Below are 23,542 nucleotides of genomic sequence, written 5' to 3' on the forward strand. Positions count from 1 at the left end.
ATGCAAAATCAAATAAATCGAACCCCATGGCTGGTTTCTATAGTAACGGCTGATCCACAGGGACGTCCACAGGGGGCGCTGCACAAGAACTTATCCAGGCCGTTGATGTTATATGGAAATTTTCTGTAAGGAGAAATGTGTCCATGTAACATGTGTGGAAGGAGTCTCCAGTGTCAGCGCCCTTTTTGCGCCGCACACACTGTGCTTAGGACGGATGAGTTCATCTTCTTTCTCGTTTTATAAATAATAAATAAAGGATTATGAAAGAAGGAGAAGCGCTGAGATACTGGGAGAGAAAAAAACACCTCAGGACATGCTGCGATGAGAAAATAATCAACTCCGGTGTGGTAATACGGTAAGAAAGGAGCAATAAAGCAGAACGTCTCCTACACGATTCTGGATTCTGATTGGTCAAAAGCTTCATGAGCTCGCTCTCGTACATCATTGTTTCTATAGCAACAGAGCTTTCACGGGGACTCATACAGCGGGTTCGTAACCTGATTTAAAAATGGTGTAAATGCCGATATTTTTGTAAGAAGACATTTTTTATTATTTAGGGACGGCGTCTCCAGTTTATGAAATTATAAACCATTCTTTATCATAAATATATTCTTCTTGTGTAAATAAAAAAATAAAGTCTTATAATATTAACTCCTAAAGAAGGCAAACTTGTAAAAAAAAAAAAAAAAAGAAACTGAAAGCATCAAGAGTTAAAAACATCTCACACTCGTTTCTGATTGGCTACAGGAGCTGGCGTCCAATCAGGAGGGAGCAGGTGTTGTGTTCGCCATCGTGTTTTTGGTTGCATGACCACAACATGACAAGCACAACTTGTCACAACCTACACAACTGTAGCCAGGCTTGTTTTAAGTTCACAAACCCCGGTTTTAGTTTGAACCCCGGGTGATGCTGTTTTCCTCTCACAGCCGGAGGCACAGAGAGAGCTGATTGGCTGAGCTCTCTCAGGGGGGAGGGATGAGAGGTACTTGCGCTTAATCACGGCTCTACAGCCAATCAGGGGCGTCTGTGAGCTCGCGCACGCGGAAGAAGCGGCTAGCGCTTTCCTCCGAGTGTGTTACTCCGCCCCTAATGGTGCGTGAGCGAGCAGTATGAAAAGATGCAGTCAGCTGACGTCACGCAATTCGGAGGAAACACGGGATAGTCTTCGCCCTCCCGACTGAGTGGTGGTAGCAGCCTTAACGTGGGAGCCCCCTAGTGACGGGGAGGAATTGGACACGACTAGATTGGGGAGAAAATTGGAAAAAAATAATTTAAAAAAAGCGCAAAATCGGCAATGTTACCTCGAAATAGGAAAAACATCTGCTGGTTTCTTATTGGAAATAAAGCGCTGTAATACCCGCCAAGCAAACCAAAATATTCCACAGCTATTGCATAGATAATACAAATCTACAGCTTTTAATGTCGTAATCCCACAACGATAAGAAATAGCTGATTACCTCTGCAGGGATTCGTTACGTTTGTGGGATGGTGAAAATCTCCAGCTTTCAAAATCTTTCCACCAGTTCAACATTAAATTTAATGTGCTATTTTTGTAGAAATGTGTTAAGTTTGTAGGATTATTACAATAAAACCTGCAAATTCTTTTATGTTTGTATGTGTTTTATTAAGCAGACAGGCATATTTATAGCTTTTAATGATTTATTTAACATAATGCAGGAAATGCTTTTTCTTTTTTTCTCTTTTATTTTCACATAAAGCACTGCGTCTTCACTCATTCTCTTGGACATTGTAAGTAATGTGCTGCTGTTGTTATAATTATTTTATTTTCAGGTTCTAGATATTAGCATTAAGATTATCTAATTCACAAACACAGAAAGAGGAACTTAAAAGCCGGCACCATTACGTCTCTTTTATCATTTAATACAGCACGACAGCGAAACATGACACACGGTGTGCTTTTTATTACGCAGCAGAGCTGAAAGACAGAGAGGCAGAGAAATAAAAGAGAGAGAAAGAGAGAGAAAGAGAGAGAGAGAGAGAGAGAGAGAGAGAGAGAGATCCTGGCTTTCTATCCGTCTCTGCAGGGGAGGACACGACTGATTTGGCAGTCTGGCAACGGCAGGAATTTTGCCCGGAGACATCCCTCAGGCAGAGACAACAATCCTCCAAATCCACAACAAGCGTGTTTAAGCCTCGTTTTGTTATGACTGCATTTAACTACCTCACTGCTGCGTGCAAAATTTATAAATAAATAAATCTATTATTATTATAACCACTCACTCATCGTCTATACCGCTTTATCCTGTATCCAGGGTCGCGGGGGCCTGGAGCCTATCCCAGGAGACTTAGGGCACGAGGCGGGGTACACCCCGGACAGGGTGCCAATCCATCACAGGGCACACACACACACACACACACACACACTGCAATTTGGGAATACCAATTAGCCTAACCTGCATATCTTCGGACTGTGGGAGGAAACCGGAGTACCCGGAGGGAACCCACCAAGCACGGGGAGAACATGCAAACAGAGATGGGAATCGAACCCAGACCCTGGAGGTGCCAGACGACAGTGCTAACCACTACACCACCGGGCCGCCTTATTATAACCAAGACAAGACCAAATCACACGTGTGCAGGACTTATAATGTCTGTTTTTGCAATGGTTTATTACAGAATCTAACATTTATATTTAACTATAACACTGTAAAAAAATACAATTTTATGTTAAAATTTAGTTCTTGTTCAAAGCGCTCCATGGCCACGCCCCTTCTCCTCACCGACATGCCACTCAGATCTGTGCAGCAAGGTTTACCCATAATCCTCCACTCCTGTATCCTTCACTGTACTCAGTCTGGTTGTCTTTCCTCCTCAGTCACTATGCCAGCCGAGCCCAGGCGTGTGGGCGGAGCTACAAACAGTGCTGAGTACCGATTGGTCAAACAGTCGCACCGGTGTTTAGATTAACGTCTCTGACTAAAATCACAAAATTATAAAATCCACGGTAATTACACAATATTAAACATGTAGATATGTTTTTAATTAATTAATCAATTAGTTTTTTTCAATTAATTAATCAATTTGTTGCTTGTTTTTTTTTTGTTTTGTTTCAACAAGAAAATTCAAGAAAATTTAAAATGTCTTCCTGACAAACATATCGCGGTAAATATCCTGAAAATGTCATCGGCGCATTACACCTGAGCGCAGAGCCGCTATCACAGTGCAGCTTTTACTGCGAAGCCATTTTAACCCTGAGCTGTAACACACACACACACACACACACACACACACACACAAACAAAAGACACACACACAGCCATGGCTTGACAGTAAATCCAGAGAAGCTTTTTATTTATTGTGTTACATTGTGTGTGTGTGTGTGTGTGTGTGTGTGTGTGTGTGTGTGTGTGTGTGTGTGTGTGTAAGAGAAAGCAAGTGCATGCAGAATTAAAGATAAGCCCTATTGCCAAGTCTTCCAGAGCTGCCAGACCCTGGCAACAGCAAAACACACACACACACAGCCTGGGAATACGTGCACATGTATATTCCCGACCTGGGAATAGTAGTGCACACACACACACACACACACACAAACACACACACACAAACACACACACACAACTGGCTCTTTAACAATCAAAACATCTTTCTTATTGGAAAGCAGACTGTGTTTAGTGGAAGAGAATGTTTGTTAATTATAAATAATTAATTCAGTCTCATAAATAGCCTAATCTATTATATTTCTGTTATTATTATTTATATATATATATTGTTCTGGACACTGAGGTGTTTGAGGACACTGAATCGTTCGAAGCACTGAAGCCTTCGAGAGACTGAATAAGTTGAGAATCATTCAGAACATCAAAGCGTTCAGGAGACCAAAGTATTCAGGACAGCGAAGCTTTCGGGACACCAAAGCGCTTGTGACACTGGAGCGTTTGAGACATGAGCATCATGAAACATTCGGAACACTGAATTGTTCAGGACACTGGAAGATTTTGGGACACTGATGCATTTGTGACACTGAATCATTCGGGACACCGATGCGTTCGGGAGACTGAAGCGTTCGGGACACTTGATCTTTTGGGACATTGGATCGTTTAGGACACTGGACTGTCTGGGAGCTGGGCGCATTCGGGACATTGAAGCGCCCGGGATAACTGAAGCGTTCAGGACACTGAAGCATTTGAGACTGAAGCATTCATAACACATAAGCTTTCAGGACACTGAAGCATTTGGGACACGGGGGTGCTAGAAACATGGGACTGGGCAGGACACGGGAGTGGTCACTCATGCATTCGGGACATTTTTTTTTTTAACCTAATCCAAGTTGTTTCACGGTTTCTTATCCCTTTTGTTCTTGTGACTTTATAGGTCACTGGTGCGTTGCTGCCACCTACTGGACTGGAGCAGAAGATTGGCAGAAAATAAATTACCGCTGAACATGACATTTAAACAATTAATGACACTTTAATTAAAGACGCACAGCATTTCGGTATTTATTTGATACTTCAAAAATAATATAGCTTTCTAAGATAAACAGGCAAGAAACATTAGTGCCTTTGAATTGAATTGAACTGAACTGAGAATCGCAACACAAAAACTGACGTACAAGAAAGTGGCTTTTTTTTCTTCTTTAAATAAAGCTTTCCCATTCACTAGCGCTGTGTGAGCTTAAACAGACAGTTTGTGATATTTTTAGACCGGGCTATTATACAGGTGTAAGAATAGAGTCAGGTGAAGAGGCCGTGTCACATCTTTTACACACCCACATGTCCTTCCTGTCTGTCTTTAAATCAGTGCTCTGACCCGGATTAGCCTCAGCCGTTCACCATTTGTTTGTATTAGTCACCCAGAGAGAGAGAGAGAGAGAGAGAGAGAGAGAGAGAGAGAAATGTAGCCTTGTTTCAATTAGGGCCAATCACTAAGTGCTGACTCCACCGGCCACCGTTTGGGAAGCTGCCAAAGAAACACAACCTGAACGATCAGAGGCTGGAGGCCAAACCTACTTCAGGGACACTAAGCCACTTCACACACACACACACTCCTCTCCGCTGTTTTCACCATCCAGCAGCTTCTAATAAGAGATCTGAAGCCGTGAGCAGTCAATTAGAGGACGACTTTCGGAAGATAAAGAGGAAATTTGGTTTGGGGTTTTATATTATTTAGTCAGCGCAGAGGACATTAAAAGACATTTATACATGGGACAACCAATTACTGAGAAAGTAATTCGTTTTTTTTGTTTGTTTTGTTTTTGTACATAGGAAAAAAAAGAACCCATATTTAATCATATACATATATCAAAACAAAAGATTTTTATTAATTACTCAAAATTTAAAACTCCTCAATTAACTAAAAATTTTATGGAAATAAAATTAACTATCGATGCACACACTTTTTCATTTTTACCTTCGTATTTACCTTTTGTTCAGATTTTTTTTTGTTATCCTATTCCTGAAGCTTATAGAAGCTAGATTTTAGTTGTTTTGTTTTCCATCGATTTGCAGGTAAACAATTTTTTTATTTTTTATTTTGTTATGTACTAATTCTTTAAATGAATACCTCCTTCTTTGAATGGCATTTAATCAGCCAGCATGTTGGTGTAGTGGTTAGCATTGTCACCTCCGGGTTCGATTCCCGGTCAGGCTCGATTCCCGTCTCTGAGTGCATGGAGTTTGCATGTTCTCCCCGTGCTTGGTGGGTTTTCTCCAGTCTAAAGATATGCAGGTTAGGCTTATTGGCGTTCCCGAATTGCCCATAGCGTGTGAATGTGAGTATGTGTGTGTGAACTCTGATGGATTGGCACCCTGTCCAGGTTGTACCCTGCCTCGTGTCCTAAGCCTCCTGGGATAGGCTCCAGGTCCCCGTGACCTTGAATACAGGATAAAGCGTTATAGAAGGTGAGTGTTAGAGCGCGAGGCTTTTCCTTTCCGTCCTAGTCGTCACCTCCTGGGACGAGGTGAACGTGGGCGAGTCTGAGTTTTGCGCCGACACGTTTGTGTTCTGTACAGAATAATAATCTCTCTGTGCTTGTAGTTCTTTTTAATCTCACTATTATTTCTTTGAAGGATTTCTTTTCTCCTGCTAATCCTTCGTACAGACGAACACGTCCTCATATAGTCTGGGGTTTGGACAAATTTCCAATAAATATCCTGTATGTTCAGCAAACTTAATCGTTAAATTAATTTAAAAAGAAAAAAAGCATTATCATACCAAAGTTCATTATTTAACTCTCCAAGGTTAATTAACACACCAATACATGCTGACTAGCATGCAGACAACTTTGCTAGTAAGCTAGAAAAACTTTGCTAGTCAACATCTAACGTGTCTAGCTAAACACTAGGACTAGGACTATTTGCTAGGACTTTGCTTTTTGCAAATGTTGAAACAGAATTTCATAATATTCAAAATATAACTTACAAACTATTTAAATTAGAGATTCACTTAGTTATAAACATTGTACTAGCTTTATTTACACATTAGTGCGAATATTTTCCCAACATTCTACCTTTAGCTAAACTCTAAAGACAATTCATCAAGTAAACCAAAAGAACGCCCATCCTTGCTGTAAATGTAAGCTAACTACCTAAAACGTGTGAAAAAAAATGTGCCGAAATTTTTAACTTTTGCTAGCTGACAAGTCAACTACCTAAACACTAGACACTCACATTCACTCATCATCTATACCACTGTATCCTGTATCCAGGGTCGTGGGGGCCTGGAGCCTATCCCAGGAGACTTAGTGCATGAGGCGGGGTACACCCTCCTGGACAGGGTGCCAACCCATCACAGGGCACACACATAAACATTATGGGCAATTTGGGTACCACCAGTTATACGCTTTGGACTGTAGGAGGAAACCAAAATTCCCCCGAGGAACCCCCCCCAAGTATGGGGAGAACATGCAAACTCCATGCACACAGAGGTGAGAAAACCTTACAGATGTTTACATGTTTATTGTTACTGCGGAGTCGACTTCTGGTGTATGCTAAATATATACTGTACTTCTGACTGGATGAACCCACGAGGCGTTCTCACTTACCTCCTCCCACTGGTGGATGTATCTGATGAGGCGCGAGAGGCGGAGCAGACGCAGCAGACTGAGGATCTTGGTGAAGCGGACGATGCGCAGAGCCCGCGCCGTCTTGTACACCTCCGAGTCGAAGCCCTTCTCCACGATCAGAAAGATATAATCCACGGGAATGGAGGAGAGAAAATCCACCACGAACCAGCTCTTCAGGTAGTTCATCTTAATCACCTTGGGGTCCAGGATGATCTCCGAGCTCTCCTCGTTCACGATTCCCGTGCGAAAGTTCATGACCAGGTCCACCAGGAAGATGGTGTCCGAGGCCACGTTGAACACCAGCCAGGTGGTCGTGGTCTGCTCGGAGAAGAACGTTATTCCTACAGGAATGATGATTAGGTTCCCCATCATCATGATAAGCATGATCAAGTCCCAGTAGAACCTGCCGAAAGGAACGGAAATAATAGCTGGTCAGAGATTCTGTTCACATACACACATATACACACATGCACACCCTCGCCAGGCATGCTAATCATGATTTCCAAGCTCTTTAATGAAAGGAATCTTGGAATCAGAAGGTTAATGAGACTATGCAAATCTTCTCAGCTTTTCATACACTTTATGTTTGCATTTCTTCAGCTTAACATGCACCAGCTGCTCACATACTTGAGAAATACAACGTCAGCTAAGATAACTATCCGGGTGTATAAACGATCCCGGATAAATCTAGACGACCTTACCCTGCGTTCACTAGTCACTCATGTCATGTGTAGGTTCTCGCTCGTAGGCGTGGCCTTTCCATTCAATTCAATTTCATTTTTTTATTTGTATAGCACTTTTTTTCTAGCATTGTTTATTTTAATAAACCTAAATCTAAAGCTAACAACAAGCATAACATTAAAAAAATACAGTGGAAATTAGATGTTAGATTATATGATACATTCATGGCTTCTTAGACGCTTTATTTTCAGATTAAATTAGTGTACCAAGTGTTCTATAACTAGCTAACTGTATTATGAACTTGTTTTTCTTACTTAATATTTAAAGGGGACCTATTGCGCTAAATAAAAACAAATGTAATTCTAGCACTTTCACATCAATCATGACAATCATGGGAGTGTGTGGGCTCATACGAGCAGACAAACTGGAGAGTGGTGTGTGAAAAGCAGTTTGAAAATATGCAGTTGGGTGGAGTCACGTGGTTGTGTTTGCAGCCGTGATGGTAGAGTGACTGATGGGAATTAGCTACGATCAAATTAGTGAAAAAAAAAATCAACCCAGAAATAATTTATTTGTAAAGATTAAGAAAGAAATACCCCCATGCTGTCTAAACATTGAAATTAGCATTTAAACTAACTAGCAGAAATTAGCATCAATGTAGCAGTAACGATAAACGACTATTCCTCAAGTGAATTACTGTACGAGGATTCAGAAATAAAAGTTTATACTGTAAATGTTTATGTAATTACTGAAAATTTATGCAAACCATAAGTTGTTTTTAAAAGCAAATACATCACAGCTAGTTAGCGAGCAAACAAATGGTCATTTAGCTAGCTAATAATAAAGTGTTACCTAATACGAGTAGTTTACTGATGTGGCTGCCCAAAAGTCTCTGCATATTTCAATGATTAAACCTAGTTTTAAACTTAAGAATATTTGTAACATGCCTGTTTTTTATCATTTGTACAGCAGATGGTAGTCCAAAAAATTATATGTAGCTATTAGCAATACTTTGATAATATTTCAATATTAAAATTAGCATTTAACGTATCTAGCAGAAATTAGCCTTGCTGTAGCGGTGAAGATAAAAGATTACTGAAAGTGAATCACAACGTTTTTGGAATAAATAAATCAGCTAGTATTGCTTTAGGACATATTAAAGCGAATTCCTGAATATTTTTTCAAAGCACAGCTCGATGCATTTCTCTAAAGCAAGCAGGTTGTAACAGCTAGCTAGTTGGGTCATTTGGCTTTTTTTTAGGTCAAAAAACCCTGTTAATATTTAAACATGATAAAAATGTTCTGTAGATAATCTTTATTTTACAGTTTAGCATTGCTGGGAAAATAGTCAAAACATCTGGATGAGTCAGTCATTCAGTACTCATCTGTTTTGCATCCAGTCAAATGTTCTCAAGAAAGCATCGTGTCCTTCGGGGAGCAGCTAGTTTGCACCGAACATGAGTCATTAGTCTATTTTTTTGCCAAGTATATGATGTTTTTTCATGGAAATCCAAAGAGTGTTTGTACATTGAACGGAACTGGATCGAGTTCTACCTGTGATTGGCAGTTCTATAAAAAAAAAGGGAAAAAAAACCCATCTCATCACTGTCCGTCTCTCGCCCTCGCCGAATCTTTCTCGCCCCTCTCAGCCAGTTCCGAGCTGTCAGTCAAAACACAAAAATGTCCGACAGTCTCTATTTTCACCCGCTGCTCTTTTATTAACCTTCGGTCACACCTGGGACGTGCTGGGACAAGCAGGGTCAAACCCGCGTCAATCGCAAGATCCGGGAAAATTCCACTTAATCAGAGCATCTGAAAAGGGGAGCAGTGCTTCACTCCGAAGGATTTTACTGATAAAACAATCTATCAAATCAATCAATGAATTAATAAATCAATCTTAATGTTCTGGACACTTTAGTGGAAGCTAGCTTAATGACAAAAACTAGCTAGCTAACTAACTAATGCAGCATGGTTTAACAGACAAGGCGTTCCCTAAAGAGCATCCGCTCTGGTTCTTCACCAGCATCATACAAACATTTCATAAAGTGAATACTGCAGGATTTGTGCAAAACTAATGTTGAGAAGAATCTCAGCAGCTGGCGAGTTCTTAACCGTCCACGCAGGACTGTCATGGCCGCCACGCCGATGCTATACTGTACGTAATGTTGTTCTATTCAGGAAGTTGTAGAAGTCCACAGCTAGTGAAAGCAGGATGAAACCTGACTCCGGGTTTGCCTTTCAAGCACACATGTACACTGTATAAACACACACGCTCACTCACTCGCGCACAAAGAGCGGTCAGCTACGCAGAGTACACAATACACACTCTCAGGCAGCTATGCAAATGATGATTGATTTTATTTTTATTTTTTGCACCTCCTACACACTCTCTTGCATTCCCAATCTCTCTCTTTTTTTTCCTTTTTTTTTTAACATATACACACACGCACTCGATAGCTGTGCTAATGTGACAGGCTAAAGCTAACAGGCGCATGGAAAAGTCCCAGTCACTGATAAGAGCATTAATCTGTACAAAAATAGATGCTTTCAAGAATCGTATCTGGTGCTGAAAACCCCAGTGGTGCCTCCGTAACAGATCCGCTTTGAGTAACCCAAGCATCAGGGCCTCGCTTTATAAATATCTCCAGATCATGTTTCTGATAATCGGGCGTCCTTCGGCCCTAAACCGGGCATCCTGCTGCTTAATAATATCTACGCCAGGTACATTTATGCCTGTTAGCGGCGTGTTATGCTCAGGTGCTCGGCTCGTGTTACGTGTCGGCCTCGCCGGAGCGTGTAACGGAACATGCGCCCCACTAGAATAGAGCTCCAGAAAAGAAAGCCGTGACGATGGTGTAAGTGACAGCTGGTGGTTTTCAGAGGTGGGACGGCAGCCAGGTTCGGCTACGGACCAGATGTCTTATGGGAGAGTTCCAGAGAGGAGCGAAGGTCACGGGGAGGTCGCCAGAGTGTGACCTTATGTCTCTCACCAAAAAGAAAGAGGAAGCAATAATAATGTGGTATTTTTGGTGTAAGAGGAATAACCTACTGTGTGGTGCGCTGTTATTGGATAATAACCAACAACAATGTGGTGTAATGAAGAGAGTTACTGCTACCAACCTAAACTGTTTTATTCCTATTCCATCCATCCATCTAGGAACCTCTGTAGTCCAACTAGGGACTACTGTATTTATTCCTATTTTTACAACCGTGTTTCACACACTACAGGCAATTTGGGAACGTCAATTAATGTTAATAGTGAAAAATACTGTTATGCTTTTAAGCGAAAATAACCATTGTTCTTTTTTGAAACTAATAAAAAAAAAAGAAAAAACAGCTTGTAATAAACCTGAAAAGTTTCTAAACTTATCTGTCCTTAAGACCTAAAGTTGGGACAAAGTGCTAACGCTGGAGACTCCGTCCATAGATGTTACATCTACACAGAACGGCACAAGACTACACCAAATAAACATTTTCGTTAAAACAACTCAACATAAACCAGCTACATAAAGTTCACAAGAACAGATGTGTGCACACAGTGGACGTGGACAAAGACAGGATGTGAGACAATAAACATGGTTAAGAAAGCTGTTTTAAATGGAAGGAATCTTTTCTTGATCAATTCAGTTCATTGAAGTGGTCAGTTTTTGACTTAGAGTCAGTTCATTGATTTATTTTCTACACTGCTTATCCTGTACAGGGTTGCAGGAAACCTGAGCCTATGCCAGGAGGTGCACACACACACACACACACACACACACATATACATACAAAGACCCCGTAAAACTTCTCTGTGCTGAAGACAATGTAAACTTATAGCTTTACTTTACAGCACTGCCCGTTACAAAGCTCTGACGCTGGAGACTCCTTCCATAAATCTTACATAAAGCGCATTTATATAAACCTGCGCTACTCTCAGAGTTCCTGTTATAGAAATCATAGTATTAGGAACGGGTATCACCAGTCACCAGCCAAAGGATTTTATCCCAACATCTACAGGTGATGATTCGTTTAATGTTACGGTTCTGTAAGTACAGTATCACAATTTTAAAAATATTACAAATTTATAAAATGATTCAATATTAGGTTTTTTTCCCCGATTTTAATACCTTGAACTTTTTAAAAAAATCTCGAAAGTTTTATGCCTTAGCTTTATTAAATAGCTTCACAACAGTATTGAACATGAGTAGTTAAACGTAACCTGTTTCTTATAACATTCGTTTTCTCACTTAAAAACCAAGTGCAGCAACAAACTAACTTTAAATACAGAAGTTTAACATTAAACTTCAAATTCAATTAAGCTAAAAAGCTACATTGTTGTTGTATAATTATTATTTCTAATCAAACTCAGCGAATAATTCACTTCTAGCACACGGGATGCCAGTGTGGGAGTAGTTTATAGTGCGCCACCTGTAGGATTATAAAGAAACCGTCCCAAATGTCTTCAAAGTCTTGAGCGCATTTTGAGCAGTTGTGAGCACGCACATACACACAGCTTCTAACGCACATGCTTTAAAACTACTAAGCGCTAGAATTGAATCTAGAATTGAATCTAGTGGACGTGTGTGTAATGAGTGGGTTTCCTACTAATTCGCTCTCTGATTTTAAAGAAAAAGGACAATCAGAGTTTCTTAATGTGCACAAGTTTTTGATAACTCTTGGAACCTAAACGGTTAAGACTGATTACGTCTGATGGACCGATGCATCTCTATAATAAAGAAGACAAAACATTTAAAAATATATTTTATGGATACAGTAGATGCAATCCGTGTGGCGATACATGAATCGGCACACGAAAGAATCACGATTCAAAACTGAATCGATTTTTTTCCCTGTTTCTAAAAAGTATAGTCTGCTCATTATTTACACAACACCAAGTGATCTGAACAACACCTCTTTAAAACAATTTTGTGCCAGTCTGATGTTCCTGATGATGCATTTGCTGCACCCGTACATCACCCTCTGCTCTGCGCTGCAGCTGGAACAACAGAGCTCGACTAATTAAAGAGCACCAGAGGGCACCGTTCTGGAAAAAGTGAGACATTCAACAAGGACCTTCATCAGACTTTAGGACACGTCTCTCTGAAGCAGGATGGAAAAAAGCAAGACAGGGAGAGAGAGAGAGAGAGAGAGAGAGAGCAAGCTAGACCAAAAAGCATCAATAATGCAAAGAGAAGTTGCAGCCCCCTAAAAATAGACGTTTAAACTCGGTTTAGAAATCCACTGTTGTTTGACTCTGAGGAGGAGGAGGAGGAGGAGCTGGAATATAAATCCTGCTTTTCTTTTTTTTCTCTCCGTAAACAGCATCATTTATTTAAATGCCCGAGACTCGATCTGAGTTTGTTTTCTATCTGATAAATCTATAGTCTGACGAGAGAGACACAATAACTGCAGATAAAAAGGTTCAGTTTCCCACAAACCTAAAAGTTTCCATCACACGCCGCATCCATAATTCATAGAAGATCTCTTTATTTATAAAACATTAGCTGTTTCATAAGAGCTGAGCCACTCAATATTCCTTGGTCTTCACCTTCGATGCGGCCGATCGGACGAGACGTGATTGTTAAGACGCTAACGTAGCTAACGAGTAAAATCTCAGAGCTGGAGCGTCGTTAAAGCTGCGGTGTAGTTCGAGATGTTACAAAAAAGCGGTTAGGTCAACTTGCGAAGCATTTTTAAATCAAAGGTGAATGTGACACGGACAAACCAAATAGCAAAACATTTTGCATACGACTCCAATCACAAGATAAACGGTGAACGAGACGCAAGTTAAAGGCATGAGCTACGGTTCGAAGGCGGGGTTATCTGCGTGATGGACACCGTTTAGTAACGACATTGCAATGATATCCTTTGGGGCCAAACATGCTAAAGCATTAGTGTTTAACTATTCGCTTACTTGTACCTTATGTTAAGTTAGCCTCGTAGCTTCAATGCAAAACAAAAGCAGCAGACACTTCGGACTTGTGATTTGTAACACGTGCAATTTGGACACATGTAGAACAGAATCATTACCAGTTCCTTCCATCTGCACGGGAATAAACTCACGTTGTGTCGGCAGAGAAGGACAAAAACACGCCACTATCTCCGCATGAAAAGTGTAAAGTCAGCATCACACTCAGAGGAAATAACGCCGTGTCAGAATTCCTCAGCATCAGCTTGTCCTTTTCAGCTTTATAAATTACAGTCGAGGAAAAGAGGAAAAGCGACAGCTGAACCGCGGCAGGCCGGGACACAGACACGGCAGAAAGATGACAGAATTTCAAACCGGCTGATTTTTCTGCAGATGACGAATAACAAGTTTTATGAAGCGTTCGCTAATCTTTAAACCACATGAGTGTTAGTGGGATCGTGGGACATCACATTTCCGTCTATACTTTATGGATACTGTGTTGTCTTTAGCCCTGTCTTTTCTATTTATGTGGCCTCGTCGGGGATAAACAACAGGAAAAGGTGGATTAGCTTTCTGTAACAGCAGCTCTAAACATAAGTGTAGCCGCAAACTCTTGTACAAGGTTACGCAAATGTACAAAGTGTAAAGATTAAAAAACTTGTGTACTTGTCAATATGGTGACTTTCCTTATATGAAGATTCTTTTAAGTAGCATTTCACGTTTTGACTCCGAAATCTACTTATTTATTTATTTATATTTAAGGCGGTATCAATGTTGCAGTTCCTCTATAATCCTACAGGTGGTGAGCTATAAACTATTCACACATCGGCAGATCGGCAAAAATTCTTTATTTTTATTTTGCATTAGTTTAGAATTGTAAGAAAAAATAAAATACAAATTAAATGTAATATTGGAACGGGATGTTTATAAAATAGGATAGAAAGGGTACCTGGGTATTGTGATAATATCGTATCAGTTGATCCCTGTCCTTAATGTTTGTGTAATTTTCTAATTATCTTTTTTGCATATTCTCAAACTGGCTGCTGAAGCCCTAAAAGTGACTGTTCGTTATTAATTTGCATTATGGAGACCAAGCTGCATGTCATGTTTATTATTATATTGCAATTGTTTTTTGCACTATAGAACTTTGTACTGATTCGATTTGATTTCTTAAAGGTCTTAAAACTACTTAAAGCTAATAAACTCTAAAATGCTACATTATCTTTGTTGCTGGTTGTTTAAATGTCTCGTTAAAAGTGATCATTCCTTCCTTCCCCATCCAGTCCTCTGCTTCACTCTCCGGTCCAGTAGGTGGCGGTAGTGCGCAAACTGTGCAAAAACTCAAATGAAGAAGATGCGACACTCTCACAAAAACTGAGTGTTTGTGGAAAATGAGTGGTTTTGCACAAGCTGTGGTGTACTTTAAAGGAATTCATCGATTTTAGTCTGTTTGACTTTTGTATGTTTTCCTAAATCATTTAAAAAGTGTGAATTAAATCGGGTGGAATAGTGTTGAAGTGGTTAGCACTGGAGCCTCACACCACCAGCATCAATGGTTCACTTCCCACGCGTGTGTGTGTCTGTGTGTGTGTGTGAGGTTTGCATATTCTCCCCGAGCTTGGTGGGTTTCTTCCGGGTATTCCGGTTTCCTCCCACAGTCCAAAGACATGCAGAATATATTAATTGGTGTCCCCACATTGTGTGTGTGTGTGTGGCCACCTCCTGACATAGGCAGTTTTTTGTAGATGTAACATCTACAGTATGTAAGGAGTCTCCAGTGTTCAAGGACAGAGGAGTTTAGAAACTTTGCAGTTTCATGACAAGCAGTTTTTTTTTTTAATCTTTTATTAGTTTCAAGAGAGAACAAAGATTATTTTCGCATAAAAGCATATCACAGTGTTTTCCACTATTAACGGAGCTACTGTACGTTGGAGCTGAAAGCTGCCGATGCAGCAGTACTGATCCACTGGGGAGCAACAGCATGCCATAAAAAGCGAAAAATATGGTTAGAAGAAAAGCTTTATGGTGCTTTAACTGGCATGTGTGCCATAAAAATGTCACAGTCTGATGGAAAGCCTTCTGGAATTGCTGTCCAAAGAACGTAATGGTTGATAGAATATTGCTGAATTTGTTTTTGTGCCTGCTTTAAGCCTAGGTTCGGTCCAAAGAGCTTTCGTGTGTGAGGGACCACCACAGGAGCTTCCAGGTGCTTCAGGTTCTCTGCACTCCTGCCCTGCACTGGCTGTGGTTAGTTTCATATCGTCTCATGATATTGAACTGATTAAACAAACGAGGTACACATACTATGCTTTTTTCCAGTTCTTTCCATCTCCATCTGTCCATCACACCATAATGTCTGTACTATACAGTAAAACCTCTAAAAAGTGCCAAATTACATCAAATCTGAAGTAGCACAGATCATAAAAAAACACTAACAATATACAGTACAATCTACCGTAATCTCTGTAGTAATGTACCAAACATTTAAAAAATTGTGCAAAACGATTATATATAGAGGACAAAAAAAGTGACATAATTACTGTAAAGACGGACCATCATTTCTGATGTAACACAACTACAGAAAGCCTCTACCCCCAACCCTGGCATTAACAGTGGCATATAAACAGCTATAAAACAGCAGCGTAGCATGGGATCGTGCCAGCGGCGCGCTGGCTGGCAGCGCTGGTGATGACAGCATTGTCAGCTCCCATACCCCGTCTCTCTTTTGTTGTTAAGCTTGTTTGTAGGTATGATGAAATCATGTGTCGAAAGCACGAGCGAGAGAGGGTCACCTGAGAAGGGACGATGTAAAGGTATTACCAAAGCCTCGTCTCAGGGATTTAAACACATGATGAAACCCGCAGAGTGTTAAATAATCACACGATGACACAGCAGTACAACAAACAATGTGTGCAGCTTGTTTATTTAAGAAATGATCTAAAAAGTGGACAATACAACCTAAAAATAAAAACCTAATCTTGAAAGCTTTTGTGGATTTGGCAAATATGCATAACACCGCAACAGCTGAGCAATTTACACTACCATACATTAACGTAAAGCTCTTCTTATAAAAGCACACACAAATGTGCGGAATATCACAATAATCATCTGACAACTTGATTATTATCTCTGTGTCCATAAGACAGACAAACAACTGAGCAGGATTGTACATACACACGTATCATAGGAAAGTTGTGTTACATCATCGTGTTAGCATCGTCATTAAGCTCATCATCTCTCAGGCTATATAGCTAATCCGAGCTCACCTTGTCTCAGAGGGTATGACAATGAAGCTACAGGCCACCACACACACACACACACACACAAACAGCCATGACACCATGCTGAATTCTTATGCTGTACATTTTATAGCATTTTGCAAAATTAAATGCTAAAATGCACAGAAATATTTTGCTTATCATTAATAGTCGCTGCAAGCTGTAACATTTTCCTGGGCGACATAACTCGTTAGCTTGTGACCACGCCCATCACGAAGATAAAACAAACACTGCACAGAGGGAATGACTGCGAAAGCACTAGAGCTGTGAATCAGACGTCTATTCGATACGATTCTTTGACGTTGTCTGATTTACTTAAAGCAGCTATATTTTTATAGGTTTCGAAGTATTAAAAACTGCTCGGTGTTTCATAAATTAGCTTGTTTAATTGTCATATCATATCAACACTAAGCATTAAGGTATAAAACAATACCTAAGTGTTCAGTTACACATGGTTCATGTGCTAATCCTATGCTGTTAATGTAAACACTTCAACAATGAGATTTCATTTAAAAAAATACACACTGCATCATTACTGAGGTGTTAAGGCTACAAAAGTCTTTGACAGTGAGCTTTAACTGCACAGACTAAACACTGATTCTACACTTTGAAAATGTTTCACGCAGTGTAACATTAATGCTTAAGTCTTAATGAAGTGTAAGAAAGTATTAAACACTAAAAGTATTTATTCACCACTGGTAAATCAACACTTTCAATATTCCCAAACACTGGAAGTATTAATTCAATATGAGTGCATTAACAATGTCGAAAGTTATTTAATGCCAAGGTGGTAATCCCGCCCTGGACACAAATACTGCAGGCGCTGTTTCAATACTGAGGAGTGTAAATGAAATCAACACTGCTATACTGTTAAATATTTAAATGCACTTGAAAATTATGAGAATTCATTCAGTACTTATTGTAATAAACACAGGAAGGACGAATGGGGGAGGGGTTGGGGTTGAGTAATTTCATTTAAGACTACAAGAAAAAAACTTAACACTGTGGCTGTCGACTTTTTGGGAGTATTGGGAGCAATCATTTAATACCGTAAGTGTCAGATCAATACTGTATGTGTGAGAACACACTACACAGTTCAACACAACAGTGGGAGGTTAAAGCGACACTTTAAAAATTGACAAACACTGTATTTGTTTAATCACTATACTGTATGTACTGACATTCTAGAAGTGAATCTAACACCATTGTATTAATTTAACATTGAGCTTCAATACTAATGGCAATGATTCAATACTGGTGTTGGTGACATGAGACTTTCAGCCTTAATAAAGTGTAAGAAAGTGTTAAACACTGACAGTGTTAATTCAGTGTTCAGACTTTTTGTTAGTGTTAATTAGCATGAGTTAAACACTCAGTTAAATAAACACTAAAGGTGTTTATTAATTACCTTAATAAATTAACTGGCTATTAATTAATGTTAATTAAACATGGTAGTGTTAATAAAGTAGTTATCACTAAAGATCAATTCAATACCGAAGCAGTTAAGGATCAATAAGGAGCTTGTTAATGAAGCTTAATAAAGGGTTAATTAGGCATTCTTAATTCAACACTGATTAAATACTGATTTGCTCATAATTATTAATTTGACACCAAAGTGTTAGTTCTGAAAGCTATAATTTAACACTGTTTGTATTCATGTCTAATTCAATACTGAAATGCTAATTCTGCAGTGTTTAGAATGAACACCACACAAAGGTTGATTTAATGAACCCAACACCAGGGGTTCATTCAAAACACTTCAAGCTAAATTTCAAGCCAGAAAGGCAACATTTACATTATTGTTTTTTAAAAATGAACTGTTTATTCTGCAACGCATTAGCATTTAGGAGTATTTAATTAGTTAAACATCAAGGATGTTAATTTCATACTGTACGTTTTAACTCAACACTAAGTTGATCTTTCAAAATGTACATTAAGTGTTAATTGTATAACATTTAAACACTAAGCTTTAATTGAACACTAACTAAATGTTAAGTGTAAGTTCAGCACTGAGGTGTTTAATCTGCGCTGAAATGTTTTTAACCAAATTAGCCTTTTTAATTTAACACTATCAGTTTAATAAACACCAAGGATGTTGATGTAAGTGTGTATATGCTACTTAAACACTGGCCTTTAATTAAACACTTTCAACACAGGTCAACATCACAAACATTGACATAACAGAAAAAAAAAATGCAGGGCTCCAGGAATAACTTAACACTAATACTTTAGTGTTCATCTAATACTCAGTAATAAAAAGCAACACATTTATTTTTTTAGCATTACTGTAATAATTAATTGAACTTGTTGGGTGTTAATTCACTATTATAACCAAACTCTGTTGGATTACTGTAGTATTTTATCACTTAATCGACCTCAACACTCTAAGCAGGAAGTGTACATTAGCCACTGTAGCTGTTAATCCTGCTTCGAGGTGTTCAGTTTTAAATATTGTACACATTATGCATTTTAACCCTGAAGCTGCTTTATAATGCATCATCCAACCCTTCCTTAGAAAAGTTTTAACTGAATACCGTATGAGTTAAACACACACACACACACACACACACACACACCAGTCGTCTGGATTAACAGGATTAGCGTTAACTGACTGAAGCTCAGTACGGTGGAATGCCTGAACATTACCTAGCGAGCTTCAGGTCACCGCGTCACCCCCTAAGGAACCGTTCCAGACTTAACACTCGCAGGGTTAAAGGGTAGTTTAAGCTAAATAAATACAAAATGCCCAAACATTAGCGTTGCCTTGAAGCCTCTGACATAACTGGGTGTTACTTGCCACACTATCCTAACGATAGCTCTCTCTCATCGGCTAGCATTCTGTGACACAGATGTCTCTTACATGTTTAATAGAATTAGTCTCGTAGCTCACACATTATTTGTTAGCATATTTAGCCTCTGTGTGCACTTACGTTCATGCTAATTGGCAAGAAATCACTTGTGTGCTAATGGAAAACAGTTATAACATTTAAGGCTAACTATTATGGCTAAAATTGGTTGTTTGACTCACATCACACATGCTAGTCATCAGACTAGCTTCATTCTCAGGTTAGATTAGCAAAGTATTAGCAAAGCTGTACTAGCTATGTAGATGAACTGAAGGCATCGATGGTCTCTGCTACTTTTTTCAAAACGTTGTACATAATGACAGGATAAGATCAAACTATCGCTAGTCCATAAATTTTTCTTCAGGTTTTATACAGGAACTAGAATAAAATCAGGTAAAAAGAAAAGCCGTGATTGAGGAGGTGAGGAAAGATTGTTGTAGTCGATCTGCTTTTTGGATTCGCCGCTCCTTTACAGCATATTTATGGCATTCATTTGCATAGATTTGAGAAAATCTGAATCTAAATGTCACGTGGACGTCGTAGGAAAATATCCGTCTGTCACGTCATGATTTGCTAGAGTGAACGCAGGGCTGTTTGGGCTGGATAGACAATCCCTGCTGCTCCAGTGAAAGAAACATTAGGGCTGAAGAATGAAACATTGCTTTATTTACATTTGGCGTAAGAGGAATGCAAATAAGATGAATACCCACAAATGACCTTTAATACCCAGAATAATGCTGTGCTCAGGTGACCTTTTATCACTGTGCATGTGTGAGCACTGTGTTCATTCAATAGTGGGCAGCGGGGGTTCAATGGTTAGGGCTGTAGGTTACCAGGTTTCTGATTGGAAGGTCGGGGGTTCGAGCCTTGGCACCACCGAGTTGCCACTGCTGAGCCCTTGAGTAAGGCCCTTAACACTGTCTGCTCCAGGGGTGCTGTATCCTGGCTGACATTAACTGGGATATGTGAAAAAGAGTGATTAATAAAGTACTTATTATTATAGATGTTGTTAGACTTTCGGCTGCTCCCGTCAAAGGGGCACCACATGGTGACCATCTGATCCGCTTGGCACAGGGTTTATACCAGAAGATTTTACACCGAGCCTGCCATTTTATCTGGGCTTGGGACCGGAACTGCATCCACTGGCTGAGGTTGGAGTTTGTCTGGGAATAGAACCCGGGCTTTTGCATTTTGCACCCTGTGTTTATTTAATTCGTCGAGGGGTCGCAACAGTGAAACATTTGACCCACACAACAACTTTGGCATAGGTTTTACACCAGATGACACAGCCTTCCTATTTTATCCGTGCTTGGGACTGGCACTGCAACCAGTGGCAGGGGGTTTGAATTTTGGGTTTGGCTGGGAATTGACCCCGGGCCTTCAGAAAAAGGCAGGCGAGAAACCCAGCACTGAGCCACCAATGCCCCCTGTGTTCATTCAATAGTGCAGGTGTTATTTCAAAACAGGAAGGTGGATAAGAGTGCTGTGTGTATATATGTGTTTCATCATGCAATCTCTCCCCGTCTCTCTTTCATCTCTCTGTCTCCGGTTCGGTTCGGTTCTGTTCAGGTTTTTGGTCTCACTGCAGACTCAGATGAGATGAGTTTGTGCTTTTTGTCCCAAAAAGAAAAAGAAAAAAAAAATCACCCCTACCTAAAGCATGCCCGGTTTCACCTTCAAGGCAAGGGCACGGCTGAGTCTGAGGCGAGCGAGCGCGCGCGCGCTACGCGGATGATGCGCATAAGAGCAGAGCGTGCGCGCTTGCGTGCGCGCGTGCGGCCGTCGGTGCGCGCGAGAGTTTACGATATATATGCCTATGTTCGTTTGATGTGTGTGTGTGTGAGAGAGAAGTACTAAATCCCAGGTGACCGTGTTGCACCCCTCTCGCGCCCCCCCCTCCCCCTCACCTGAAGTCGCTGTACGGGTGGATGATCCAGTAGCCCGCGTGCTGCACGCGCTCCTGCTCCTTCTCCACGGCTTTCTGGCTCCCGAACATCCTCAGTGAGAACTTGTTCACTCCGGGCTGCAGCATCGCGCCGATCTGCCGCTGCATGAAGCCGTACTGCTGCCTGCCCTCGGTGTCGTCGCACAGCCCCACCGCCGCCTCCTCCCGGTCCCGGTCTGTGCGCGCGCTCACCGAGTTGCCGTGCTCCTTGGCCGCACCGGGACTCGAACCTCCTCCTCCTCCTCCTGCTGCTGCACCGCTTTTCTTCCCCGAGTCTCGCCTCTGCACCGAATTCCCCGCCGCGTCTCCTCGCTGCTCGTCCCTCGAGCTCACCGTCTTATCCTCCATGACGTCGCCGATGAGTTAATTGTGTTATTTGTGTTAATTGTGTTAATTGTGTCTCCGTGATCACGCGAAGGAGGTGCCGCAGGAGCGCGCGCGGAAACCAGCCCCGCCGGAAGCTCGCGCTCGGTTCATTTGATGTGCTGCGGCTCGCGCGCGGCTCCTTTTTGCCGATCGGGCAGCGCGCGCACTGACACACACCGCGATATGCTGCTGAAACCGGGCAGAGGATCTTTCTCATACACACACATATACACACACTCTCTCTCTCTCTCTCTCACACACACACACACTCACACACACACTCACTCTCACCCCCCTCTGTGGCGCCCTCTAACGGGAATCACGTCATCACCTCAATTCACCTGCGACCAACGGAAAAAAAATAAACAATCAAATAAACACTATAATAATAATTATATATATATATATAAATTATTAATAAAATAAATACTCAAAAAAAAACATAAATGAATGGAAACGCAATTAGTGGTGTAGTGGTTAACACTGTCGCTATGCACCTTCAAGGTCCGGGTTCGATTCTCCCCTCAGGGTCTGTGTGCATGGAGTTTGCATGTTCTCTTAGTGGGTTTCCTCCGGGTACTCTGGTTTCCTCCCACAGTCCAAAGACATGCAGATTAGGCTAATTGGCTTTCCCAAATTGCCCACTGTGTGTGAGTGTTGAGTGGAGGTTGTAAAAATGGCAATAAATACAATGGTCACCATTGGTCTCCACAGTCCCTAGTTGGACTTCAGAGGTTCCTAGATGGATAGAGAACATGCAAACTCCATGCAAACAGACCTTAATCGAACCCAGACCTTGGAGGTGCGTGGCCACAGAGCTAACGACTGTACCACCGTGCTGCCTATAGGTCATAATATTATAATGAAGAAATGAAAGCATTTAAATTTAATATGAGGAAGAAAACTTGTTGTGAATTAAACTTTTGCCTATTTTTCAGTTTTTAGAAATTACACTCAAAAAAGCTGAATATATATGTAAATGTAATAAACGGTATACATGTTACAATTTTTTTTTTTGCTTAATTAAGGAAAAATAAAAATTTATTCTATCTATCTATTTTTTTGTGATAGAGTTTAAAGTATTAATATTTTGAATAAATGTAATGCAAATGCATAATATGTATATATGTAAATTTACTTAACCGAAAGAACAAACTTACATAATTAAAATGTACCTCTTTTAGGTAAATAAGTAAATATAAAATAAATCGTTTTTTCTTCCTTAATCATCATTGGTATAAATGTAACAATTAACATTTTTTTACTTAAAAAGATTTAGTTTCTAGGACTAATAAAAACCATACTACAGTATATTTACTGTACTTATTTCCGACAAGAGTATAATTCTAATTCTTGTGATTCTGCTTTATTTATAAACAAACACACTGTGTGTAATGGAAATGCTGATGCACTTGACATACAGTGATTCATGTTCGTCATATCAGCAGGCGGACGGAAGACAGAAGTGAATTAGTGGCAGTGTAATCGGATTAGGGAGCGATAATCATCTCC

The 23,542-nt window shown here is 40.4% G+C and overlaps 1 protein-coding gene across 1 annotated transcript in view; it reads right to left on the reverse strand.

Moving 5' to 3' along the window:
- LOC128507292 (potassium/sodium hyperpolarization-activated cyclic nucleotide-gated channel 1) overlaps positions 1 to 22,191 on the reverse strand; it is a 130,741-nt gene extending 108,550 nt beyond the window's left edge. Inside the window, exons 1-2 of the mRNA XM_053478049.1 lie at positions 21,627 to 22,191; positions 7,004 to 7,427 (exon numbers count right to left, since the gene is read on the reverse strand). Coding sequence (XP_053334024.1) covers positions 7,004 to 7,427; positions 21,627 to 22,012 — 810 coding nt within the window. The 5' untranslated portion in view covers positions 22,013 to 22,191. The remainder of the gene's footprint in view (positions 1 to 7,003; positions 7,428 to 21,626) is intronic.
- Between the last annotated feature and the right edge of the window lie 1,351 nt (positions 22,192 to 23,542).

Source organism: Clarias gariepinus, chromosome 19, assembly GCF_024256425.1.
Source record: "Clarias gariepinus isolate MV-2021 ecotype Netherlands chromosome 19, CGAR_prim_01v2, whole genome shotgun sequence".
Classification (NCBI taxonomy): domain Eukaryota; kingdom Metazoa; phylum Chordata; class Actinopteri; order Siluriformes; family Clariidae; genus Clarias; species Clarias gariepinus.